At 39.7% G+C, this 12508-nt stretch overlaps 1 protein-coding gene across 1 annotated transcript in view; it reads right to left on the bottom strand.

Annotated features, from left to right (window-relative positions):
* map3k22 (mitogen-activated protein kinase kinase kinase 22) overlaps positions 1-12508 on the bottom strand; it is a 38480-nt gene that overhangs the window by 16306 nt on the left and 9666 nt on the right. The window contains 4 exon segments of the mRNA XM_040126601.1: positions 3123-3160; positions 5540-5643; positions 11634-11678; positions 12246-12329. Of these exon segments, the coding sequence (XP_039982535.1) occupies positions 3123-3160; positions 5540-5643; positions 11634-11678; positions 12246-12264 (206 nt within the window). The 5' untranslated portion in view covers positions 12265-12329.

The raw sequence follows: 12508 nt of genomic DNA, 5'->3' as shown, positions 1-12508 counted from the left end.
TCTGGAGCAGCAGCAAAAGCAGCAGGATGTGTGTCTTTCCCTCCTCTTTTAAAGAGTGACAGAGTGAAAGATACAGAGACATGGAGATATTTACAGACTGTGACAGAGAAACTAAAGGACAGAGCCTGAGAAAATAAAGGAAAGACAAAGAAAGAGATCCTCACTGGCATTTCTTCTCCTTTCTTTTGTATCTATCTCCCCTCACACTCTGCTTTTGAAGAATCTGCAGCCCACCATCTCTTTATAGTATCCTGATAAAGGATTTGTTTTTATCCCATAATTTCCTCATCAGAGGCAAGAGTTCTGCCTATCTTAATGACTGCTCACTGGTTCGCTCATTTGAAGAGAGGATTCTGGGAAGAGGGAGGTCTGCAGATCAGAGGCGAGCAGCGGCACAACTAAACGCTCTCTGTCTCTGTTTATACTCTGCGATGATGTGTCTGATAAAGAGCTGGAGGGATATGGAGGAGGAGGGGTATGAGGATGCTGCTCCAAAAGATATGGCTTTCCTTCCTCCATGCAAGCATGTGGACAAACACTCAGTTACAGAAAAACACACAGATTTGCAGAATAAAATGAATGCTTTCACGCATCCCAGCATACTCTCTCTTTCTCCTACCTTTTCTCTCATGAATACAATCACAATCGTATATACCCAGGAAAAAAGGTCTGGCTATGTTCCTACACTTTTTGGCAGGAGACCCTGAGGCAGAGCCAGGGGAAGAGAGAGACATAGCTCCTATTTCCTGCCCCAAACCTTCAGCGCTTGCCAATGAAAAGAGAGACCATCCAATTTGATTCCATTGTGAACAACACGGTTATCCTGACTCAGGAACTCGTAACACCTCAGGTGCTGAGGACGTTGATCAGATAGAACATGTAATTCACACTGGTGCTTCAGCTTGGATTATAACTGTACAGCTTTTTTTGATAAAAAGCCAATTAAATGTCACAACTGTGTTCTCAAGAATGAAAGGAAATTTCAAAATATCAGACTTACTCAGAAGTGCGGTCATAATCAGGTGAAGGAGGTTCTTCCTCCATATCTAAAGTTGAAACAGTTTTGAGGAGGGCTCAAAAGAAAGTTGTTCAGTTACCTTTCATTAGGTTTTTATGGGATTTTTATTGTATTACCGGTTGTGTTTAGGCCCATTTAGAGACAGAAGATGCTAACTAGGTCAGACTATAAATACTATGTTATGTGGCCTTGGTAAATGCTATGTAATTATCCCTAGAAATGTAAACATTAAATGTGCAATAACTGATTTTTTTTTAGATTTTTTTTTTTTAAACACAACACAGGTAATTATGCCATTTTAAGTTGATATGGCTAACTTGCTAGCAAAGATACAGAGCAACATTAGCATTCATTTGGAGTCATATTTCTGTCCACCTGACAAATGTAAATCCAATATCCCCTCTCCTTTTAGTTCTGTCTTTGAAAAATATCTGGTTCTTTAGCTGCTAAATGCTCCACTATGTTCACAAACTAGTCGCCAATGTTGTCTTACTGCTGTTTGGTGCTGGCCAGGAAGCGTACATTCTGCTTTATCAGAGATTTTCTGCTAGTGGTGAGAGTAAACCAAAACAGTATAGTGGACTGGAAAACCAAAACAATGAACTGAAAGAGGCTAAAATGCTCTGTAACACTAAGAGTAACTGCAGAGTCTGGTGATAATTCGTTGTGTTCGTCACTACAAGTGACACTTTGCATTTACACAGTAATGTAATTGTTAACATAAAAGTATCGATAATAGCTACTTTAAATAAATATATATGCAAGCCATGCTAATGTTACAATGACGTATTATTTTACCCCGAGAGATAACAAACTCAAGATATCCTACTGATTTCCAAAACAGCCCCTAAATCAAAGTGAAAGAGGTCAGAACTCAGACAAGCCTAACATGGTGCTAGCTAACTAACAACATGACAAGTGAAGAGAGGGGAGACAGAGACACTGTGAATTGACAGAGCGAATAAAAAAATGAAAAAAATCTTTTTTTCAAATCTATGAATGGTGTCTTCGGAACAAGCTGTTGTCTGCCTGTTCCAAGAGAGCAGTACAGTGTGCGGGGAAGAAACGCAGAGAGACAGGAACATGAAAAACTAGTCCCTTCTTCAGCAGTAGCCAATTAGAGCTGTGAACAAGTGGAGAGGCCCAGTGTGAAGCTATATTCTGCTGAAAAAACCGTGCCATTTCCTTTCTCTTTCTCACTTCTGTAGCTCTAAGCCTCACTGAACCAATGCCTGTTCTTCTGGTCTATAGTCTGATGAATCAAAGCAATTATTCTAGTAGGTTCTGGTCAGTCTCCCTCAGTGTAACAGTACACTGTGTTTGTCATTTTCCCCCGTAAGGATTTGTTTGGAGTTCATTCTTTCTGTAGGTTGTCAAATGAGGGTTTCATTGTGACAAAGTCTGTCTGTGAACTTCGGCCTCTCCCAGGATGCAAAGCTAAAGGCCAGACAAGGACCTGAGATTCATACAGCATCCATACATGGAGTGATGGAACTGTAATCCTAGCGTAGACAAAATGAAGCTCAGCACCAAATAAAGCATCGCCTGTTCAAAAGAGCTGTTATTTATATTTGGCGCATCACTTTCAAACTGCTCCAATGTGGTAAACAAACTGTAAGGCACCTTGGTGGAAAAACTGCTTGTAAGACTGTTTCCAGACAGAGTTAGTGCAACCATGCTCTGCCTCTTGAGTAACTCCCTTACTTGAGTAAGGGAGAACAGATGAATGCAGGGTGAAGGATGTAGAGGACCGAGGGAAAGCACAAGAAAACACAGAAGAGGAAGAATTAATTTGGGGTGTGCCTGAAAGACTGGACACTAAACTGGAAAACTTGGCACCCCCTCTGTCGTTTTGCTCATTCCCTCTCTCAGACCCCCTCTTTTTTCGCCCTTTCAAAAAGCCCGTCCGAGTCTGAAACATAAGGCCTCAGCTAAATGTCAAAATAGGAATTTTCCCTCTTTTTATGCTACTCTGGCATGTAACTGTGATTTGCCCTAGACACCAAAATCCCAGGCACGGCAAAGCATAACAAAAAGGATCCGAACTGAAGAGTTAAGGCTTGAACAGAGGAGCAGAAAAAAAAATACGGAGGTTCCAACATACCGTTTTTCTCTCTCATGCTCCAGCTTGACTCTTAAATCCTGTTGAGAGGAAAAATAACAACAGAGGGGAGTTATGGCAGGGGAAAGTTAAAATGATTCATGGTTGTACAGTGGCATGAAAAATTTTGGGCACCCATGGTCAAAATTTCTGCTACGGTGAATATCTAAAGCAGTAAAAGATGACCTGATTTCCAAAAGGCATAAAGTTCAGGATGACACGTCTTTAATATTTTAAGCAAGATAACTTTTTTATTTCCATCTTTTACAGTTTCAATATAGCAAAAAAGAAAAATGGCCCGAAACCAAAGATTGGGCACCCTGCATGGTCAGTAATTTCTAGTCTTTGTAGTCTTTTTTGGGGGATTTTCACCAAATCTTCCCTGCAAAGGACTCTTAGTTCTGTATGATTCTCAGGTCGTCTTGCATGCGCTGCTCTTTTGAGGTCTATCACAGATTTTCGATGGTGTTTAGGTCAGGGGACTGTGAGGGCCATGGCCAAACCTTCAGCTAGCGCCTCTTGAGGTGGTCCATTGTGGATGTGGAGGTGTGTTTAGGGTCAGGATCCTATTGTAGAAGCCATCCTCTTTTCATCTTCAGCTTTTTTTACAGAGGATGTGATGGTTGCTCCCCGAATTTGCTGCTATTTAAATAAAACCATTCTTCCCTCTACCAGTGAAATGTTCTCTGTGCCTGTGCAACACAAGCCCAAAGCATGATTGATACACCCCCAAGCTTAACATTTGGAGAGGTGTGAATTTCATAAAATTCTGCACCTTTTTTCTCCAAACATAACTTTGCTCATTGTGGCCAAATAGTTCCATTTTAACTATATTAGTCCAAAGGACTTGTTTCCAAAATGCATCAGGATTGTTTAAATTCTCCTGATGTTACAAACGTCTGATGGTGAATTTTGTGTTCACGATGCTGGAAAGGTTTTCTTCTGATGTCTGATGTGCAGGTAGGTCCTATTTGTGCATGAAGGTCATATTTGCGAACAGTAGGACAGTGCACCACCATTCCAGAGCCTTCTAAATCTTCCTGAAGGTATTTCTTAGTCAAACGGGGTTTTGATTTGTCTATCTAACAATCCTACAAGCAGTTGCCTCTGAAAGTTTTCATGGTCTTCCAGACCTCAACTTGACCTCCTCCGTTCCTGTTAGCTGCAATTTCTTATTTACATTGCGAACTGAGGAAACAGCTACCCGAAAACACTTTGTTATCTTCTTGTCTGTTTCTCAATGTTTTTTAATTTTTTTTTTTTTTTTTCAGTCAGAGTGAGGAGGAGCTCCTGGCCCATGGCCTTTTGAAAAGGTTTGAGGAGTCAGGAGGAGTATTATTTGCTTTTTTTTGAATTCACTTGGCTTCTCTCTCTTGACTGTGAGCACAAGAAAGCAGCCAAAAAAAAAGCCAATTAAGGTCTTGGTAAAAGTTATCAGAGACCAAATCTCATGGGGTGCCCATACATTTGTACTATGTTACTTTCCTTTTTTCACTCTTAACATGTACAAAACAAAAATAATACACCAATCTTGCTTAAAATGTTGAAAAGAATGTTTCATCTTTAACATTATTCCTTTTGGAGATCTTATCATTTTCTACTTACTTAACTATTCACAGAAATTTTGACCGGGGGGGGGGCAAACTTTTTCATGCCACTGTATGTGGGATATGGGCTGCTAAATAAATGAAAGCGATAATATAGAAAAAGAATTTCAGTGACAAAAAGCATTATAATGATACATGTTTCGTATTGCTGATGCTGAATTTTGCTCTGCAATACAAAGGCAATGTTATCCTCCAACGTGACTCCAAGGATGGCATAACAAAACCTAAGTTTTCTATTTATAATGTTATTACCCAAGGGAGCAGGAATCTGGAGGAGCCTGCAAGTCTGCATGAGGTCATGGTGATAAAACCTACTCTGACATCATATCAGTGTAGGCTACTGTGTAAAAAGCAGCTAACTCACAGAGGACAGCAGCACTCTGAGCGGAAACTCTGTGCTCCTCACTGTTTGTTTATGTCTTGTCATAAACATAGTTACTTTAAGAGGATTTGCCAATTATCATTCCACAGAGAAGAAACAAATGCACGAGTAAACGACTTCTGAAAGTGGCACAAGGTGATTGGGAGGAATTAAATCCTGGAAGCACTGAAGTTTTTAGTGTACAAAATCCATGAAGGAGAATGTGTCAAAATGTGCCAAAATGTGTCTAATTATTATTTTCAACATTTCTACACTGCTCTACTGTGGCCATTTAATAGACAATAGACATCAGAAGACTGTTAACCATTCTTTGCCAGTGAATTTTGTGAATTTAAGTTTTATAATTTTTCCAAATAATATACTTAAAATTCTCAAATATCAGTGCTTTCAAGTTGATTTTGAATTGATACAGGAGAAGACATCACTTGTACCTGTTTGTAGAGTAAGGTTCTGTTCTTGGGTTTGTTGTGCTGGGTGTAGCAGCGACCCAGGGCTGCCAGGTCCTTCATGATGGAGTTTAGCGCCTCTTCATCGTCTAAAGACAGAAGGCACACATCAGTTATGTGCACCCAATCTCACTCCATTTGAGGTTAAATAAAGGAACTGAAGCAGATTTATTTCAACTGTTTGATGACCTATAGCTGTATAAACTTGCATTATATGGTGACACAAGCTACCCATGTTAATTTTTATTGACATTTAGTGTAAAGGATGAGTGATAATGGCCTAGGAAGTTAAGTCTGGTTTAATCATTTGTCATGTAGCCTGCATTCGAGCTTTTGTTGGCTCAGACTAGGCAATGAGGCAACACCTGGTGTAGTCGTTCCCGTTCTGATGCCATATTTGGAGTTTCCACTAATGGAAATAATCCATTTCATTCTCTCTTACTTAAGCATAAGAATATATTCTTTATGAAAAGAGAAGATACCTAGAAAATAATTTTCTCTGTACCATGCCAAATCTTTGTCTTTCCTGATCCTTATCACTATTTAGGTGTGAGAAGTTCTCATGCTGTGGATAAAACTGTTTGAGTTTGAGTTCCTTAATGCTCTGCATACAAAAGCTGTGAAGAGCAAAAGTGTTTAAAAATGCAGCATGCACTTCTATGAGCGCTTGTTGCACGGGGCAATGTGGTCGCGAGACTGAAGCCTGGAGGTCAGTAGTTAAGCACTTTTCATTTCATTTTGCATCAATGGAGAGGTTTCAGGAAATACTTCTTTAGTTGAAATGTGGTCCCCTGTAATCAGACAAAGATTCATCTTTTCTTTTGCCAAACACTGGCAGATGCTGAATGAAAGTGGCTGTAGGATTAGACATGAACAGCGATTATTGCGTTTAATGGAGAAATCAGGCTAAACAAGAGCCAGTCATGTGTGTTTCAAATTCAGAATTTACTCCTTAAAGTGGAAAAAAGTGTCAAGTCTACACCATTCCACCACAGCAGTAAAACCGGTACCTGGTTTAAATCTTGTGGCTAATCAGTGTATGGTGTTCATTAAAACCTTGCTCAGCATCTAGATGGTTCTCAATTTCTCACTTCTCTCGTCTCACTTCACACTTACTGCCACACACACATGCACCAACACACACTCTCATGTCTAAAAGGAGCAATCATGCAGATGAGAATGTCAGACATTACCATATCAAGAGAATTTAATAGAAACAATTATCTCAGTGCAGTGATTACAATATAAAGAAGAGGTTGCTGACCTCAGCTCCTGCCTACCTTTTAGAGAAGCTCCGGGTGCATTCATTATAAAAGATACACACACACACACACACACACACAATGTGTACCACGCTCAAACAAAAAACAGCACCTGCAGGAAAGACCACATTCTTCCAAATGAAAAGGATCTGTGTATATGAAAGACCACTGGGAATGTCATTCACATAGCAAGTGTGTTAGTAGTACAGGGAGCAGATGGGGTCTGAGATGCCAATTGATCTTGTTCCCACTGCACGACTCTTGTGGCCAGCTGTTTGCCGACATTGGGAAGGTCCATTGGGTTCACCCAGGGGTCACAGCACACACACAAACATCAATTTACACATCCAAATTAGGGAAGCACCGATCTGACTTGTTCTTTCACGATACCTCAACTCAGGACATCTGCCAATTCCAATTCCAGATCCACCACCAGTCTTTTTCCAAAATTCAAAATCTGCATACAACACAATGGTATGCATCAGTAGGTATGCATACTACTAGCATTCCCAAATGAAGTAATGCAATTGAATAAATCTTTAAAGGTCAATCATTTCCAGCAAAATAATAATGAAGTGTGTTTTCCACAATATATGCCTTATGTGTTTCTATTTAGGTTTGTGTTTTCCATTATTTTCCTGAAGACCTTTCAATAAGCTCTGAAAAATATGTCTGAAATTGGCTTATTTCAGCTGTTGCACACCTGGATGGACATCTGCACAATGTTCATAAATATATATAAATTAAATAAATCTGAAAATGTAAGGGACATCACAAACAGCAGTGTTCAATTTATAGAGCAAATTCTCCCTGTCATTTCTGTACGCTGAAAACACTACAAACAAATTTCATTCACCTACATTGTATTGGGGTAGAGAAAGACAGACACCTCAGAGATAGACGTCTCAAAACCTGGGCACATAAAACCAAAACTATCTGCATGGCCAGACACCACTAGGGTTCAGCGAGATAATGTTTTTGGTTTTTTTTTTTTTGGTTTTTTTTTAAATTTGGATGAACTGAACATTTAAATCCAATATAATTCTCCTGACTCAACCTTTACCAACTTTCTGTTTTTCCATCTAAAAATATTTTTCTCTTCCAGCTCTCTTGGCGACCACAAATTTTCACTCTGGCCCAGTCAGCAAGCTAATGTAAAGTGAAAAACCACATCAACAGCTGGACAGAGGTGGACGTCTCGTGTGCAAACCCAATACAGCAGCAGGAGTGAAGTGAGGAATGACATATATCCCCTGTCCACTGACCTGCACACACCCTCCACTTACAGAGAATCTAAATAAGGCAGAGCGATAAGGAAAGTTACACCCACAAAATCTCTGCCCATAGTGCAAACAGTAAAAACAGAGCGAGGAAAGGACTGATATTCTGGAAATGAATGAAGACAAATCAGGCAACATATTGGATGGTTTATTATGTCAAGGCACCAAAGTGACTGAAAATTCAGTATAATTAGAGAAATCCAATACGTATTTCCTGTCATGTTACGAATGTGCCTAAGTCCTTTATGCAGTAACAAGTTTACAGCATGGGTGGGTTGTTGGATTGTGATAAGACCAGGTGATTGTGAGACAAGTGAGGCACTTCTGGAGTCTTCCTCCCTTGGCTTTTTTAAGAGATAAGACAGACAGAACACAAGAGAGAAAAATGAAATCACACGTACGTATGTAAAAAAAAAACCATATACCTCCACAGGCAAAACCAAAAAATGTCCCATCATCAGACATGGGTTACATACTGTACCAAACTGAAACTCTGTGTTGGGACTCACAGAGGAGGCCCCGGATAGTTATAATATATAGTAAGCTGTCAGCAGTGGTGGATGACTAATTGCTCAACCAGGCCTGTCCTCTCCGAACAGGAAGGAACTGAGTCACAGTCTCTGTTCTGAATACGGAGCTGGGCTAGCCGTGTTATTCCACATCAGGCAATTAATGGATTTTTGATTGAATCAGTCAAAGACAGACATGAGGTTAAAGAGCATTCTCCATGACCACACCCAAAATAATCAACACTCATCTTTTGTAATGTATATACAAGATAGAGAAAAGTGTGCAGGATTATTTCTTTTGATTGACAAACAAAACAAAATAAAAACAAACATAAAATCAACAGATTCATAACTGCTGATAAATATAAATGTCTAAATGTCCAAAAACAGAGAAAAAACTCCATATAGATTCCAGAGCCCAAAGTGACATACTATAATCACGTTCATAACCAATAAAATGTTCAATTTACAATTATATAAAACAAAGAAAAGCAAAAGAAGTCATTTAACAAGCAAAATATATTTGGAATTTTTACTTCATAAATTTGTTTAACGATTATCAAACTTGATGTAGATAAACCTTCCACAGTAGTGGAGGAAGTATTCGAATTCCTTTACTTAGGTAAATGTTGCAATACTGACATATCTCAATACTCAAATATAAAATACTCCATTACAACTACCACATTGAAAGTGTCACTTAAGTTACAAGTATAATTAGCAAAATGTACTTAAAGTATTAAAAGTACTCATGCAGAAAATTGGCCCATGTAAGTTTTTTTTTTAACTGTTTTATGTATAATCTGTAAAGTAACTAATACCTAAAGACATCAAATACATGTAATAGAGTAAAAAGTGCAATATTCCTCTATGAATTGTAGTAGAGTAAAAGTAAAAAGCAACATGAAATGGAAAAACTCACATACAGCACAAGTACCTCATAAGTCTACTTAGATACAGTCTTTGAGTAAATGTACTTAGTTACTTTCTACCAATGATTTTCTGCTGATCAACTAACTAATCAACTTCAGCAATACTTGGGAGATAAAAACGAAACACCCAATAGTAAAGCTGATGCTAATTTTATTTAAGGCAGCTAAACATGTTGGATCATTCTGCAAAAAATAATCTCATAATCAAACCCAAAAACAACTCTTGCAAACACTACCTCCATCTTTATTTGTCATTATCACTGCCTCTGTCTCTGGTGACAAGTGTTGATTCAGTCCTGCCTCTACAGGCTCAGAGCTCCAGACTACCCTGTGGACTCGCAGTCAAGGATACAAAACAAACAACAGAGTCCTGCATGTGTGTTTATCTGTGGGTGGATGTCTCTAAGTGTGTTTGAGGCCTGTGCTGGCTGTAGGCTGGCGAATGGGGCAATGAGAGTGTGAGAAATGCGTGGTGGTGTATTGGCTGCCTAAAAGTGAAGGTATTACATCACTTAGGCCTGGTCCACAGCCGCTGCCAGGCCAAGACCAGCCAAGGCTAACCACCAGCACAGTGAAAAGCAACCAGCTCACACACCAACCAAACACACACAGCCTCACACACCAACTACATGAACCTCAGGTTAACGTGACCCAGACTGGCTGATAATTTCTTCTGGAATGTGGATAGGATCGGATACCTGCACTTTATTTCCTGTGCTTCTTGTTGTGTCTTGGGTAAAATGTGACTAGCATAAGAAAAGGGGGAATTCCAGGAAGCTAAGCAGAGCGAGCAACATTACACAATGGAGGCCGATTGCTGGGCCTTGCATCATCACTCTGCATCTTTCTTTTTTTCTCAGGCTAAAGCTGAGAACTGTGAAAGTGGCAGTGGGTGAAATGAAGCAGGAACTCCAGTCTAGGATAGTTTATATAAAAGGAGCTGCAACTATTGCTCAAGAAGACAGTCTCACTTTCTCAGCAACCAGAACAGCTACAATAGTTTGGAGCTGAAGATGCAGGCATATTCTGTAGTCCTGGCAGTGTTTAAAAAATGGCACTGGTTTTAAGAGGCTAGTGCTGCAAGCTGACAAAATGTGCATAAGAGCCAGTGAGGCAGTGACTGTGTGTGTGTGAGGCAGGCTGCCTGAATGAAGACATTGAGGGGATTTCCTGGTGCGGAGAGACACATCATGGCAAAGGCATCCGGCAGGATTAGCAGCTGGAGCCAAACTTGTCCTCACTCTACAGCAGCACGGGCTGAGCTCTGACACGAGACACACACTCACACTAAGCTACACAAACACCAGCTATACTAACCAAGGGACGCTCTGAACTCTCACACACCTTGCTGTTTGTCGAAACTGTGATACAGCTAATTTAACACCGAATGGGTGTAATGCTTAAACCACAGAATAATAACTCTGTTATACGGCTGTGTGAAAATCGTTGCACAATTAATCTTTGTACAAGGTCTATGCTCAAAGTCTGTTCATTGGGGAATGTCTGCAAACATTTCCATTTAATATCTGAAGGCTGTGACATTCCTTCTCTCAGCCTGGGTATGCTTATATTACCACTATAATGTAATGGGAATGTAATGAGATCTTAAAAAGGGCTCTGTGTATAACTAAATAAAAAGGAACTGTTTAACATTTTGAGAAATGTGCTCAAAAGTCAAAAAATACCTCTACCAACACCTATAAAGCTCCCTTACAGGACCTTTTAGAAAGTTTATCCAGCCGTCCTCAAACAAAATAGCCGGTGATAGAGGCTTGGTGACTAACCTACAGCTGTAGCTACAAACTATTGGCTAACAAGCAAACGGGCTGGGAACGCACTACTGTTAGTCAATTACAACAGTGTTTTCAACTTCTTTCTTTTTTTTTCTGTACTGGGATGTTTTCCTCCCCCTGGCATTTTCTTCTCAAGACTTTAAATTTCATACTATAAAAAATTACTGGAGAAAAAAAAAAAAATTCTCCAAGCTAGCCAGCTTGCTAACTGTCAGTTAGTGTATTTTTGAATGTTTGACAGAGCCAAGCTAAGCTAGTCCTTTAAGCAGTGCTCGTGTTTCATTTGAGAGAATCAGGGTCTACCTTGTGAGTTCCTGTGCTGTCCGGGTCCATTTTGGAGACCGTCATCTGTGAAAAAAAGGACAAGAAGTACATCTGTGAATAAAAGTAGGAAGCTACAAAGTGTGTGTTTTTGTGTGTGTGTTTTGTGTGTGTGTGTGTGTGTGTGTGTGTGTGTGTGTGTGTGTGTGTGTGTGTGTGTGTGTGTGTAAGAGACTGTTTTTTGCATATATGTAGGAGTTCATATGTGTTCACAGGCCTAGTAGGTGTGAATATACAAACATGCTTCACTGGAATCATGTATACTTTAATGTTCAAGGGAGTTATGTGCACAGCTATAACTTCCCTGTGTGCAAAAAGTAGTTTCCTTGTCCAAAAATAAATAAATAAATAAATAAATCAGGAAAAACATTTCTACAAACAGGAATGAAGGGTGTAAGAGTTTACAACACAGGCCATCTGGAGCTGTTAACAGCCACCTCACACTTATCTTCTATCGTGCATGTTTTATTTTTTCTCCGTATTGTTCCTGCCAGAGGAAGTGTGAGAGGTGTGTATGTTTGTGTGTTTCCCAGTAATCGGGCACGTTTCTGTATGTATGTATTGTACAGCAACCTGCTTTCGAATACTACTCACCCATGTTTACTGTCATCATCAGGAAGTGGCCCTGTTGAACTCGAGCACAGAGCTCAACTTCTCTCTGCAAGCGAAGACTTCACCCTGAGAAAAAAACAAAACCCACACGTTTTCAACATCCAAGAACTGCGCCATTTTCCTTCAGCTTGGTGCACATAATATTTCTGTGATTGCACAAAAACAATGACAAAACAGGACGCAGGTGGTAGTTTCTACACAAAGCTTTTTTTCCCCTCACATCGATGTCCCCACTTCTTTTATTT

The sequence above is a fragment of the Xiphias gladius genome, chromosome 5 (assembly GCF_016859285.1).
Source record: "Xiphias gladius isolate SHS-SW01 ecotype Sanya breed wild chromosome 5, ASM1685928v1, whole genome shotgun sequence".
NCBI classification, from domain to species: Eukaryota; Metazoa; Chordata; class Actinopteri; order Istiophoriformes; family Xiphiidae; genus Xiphias; species Xiphias gladius.
This window is presented reverse-complemented; position numbering and strand designations above follow the sequence as displayed.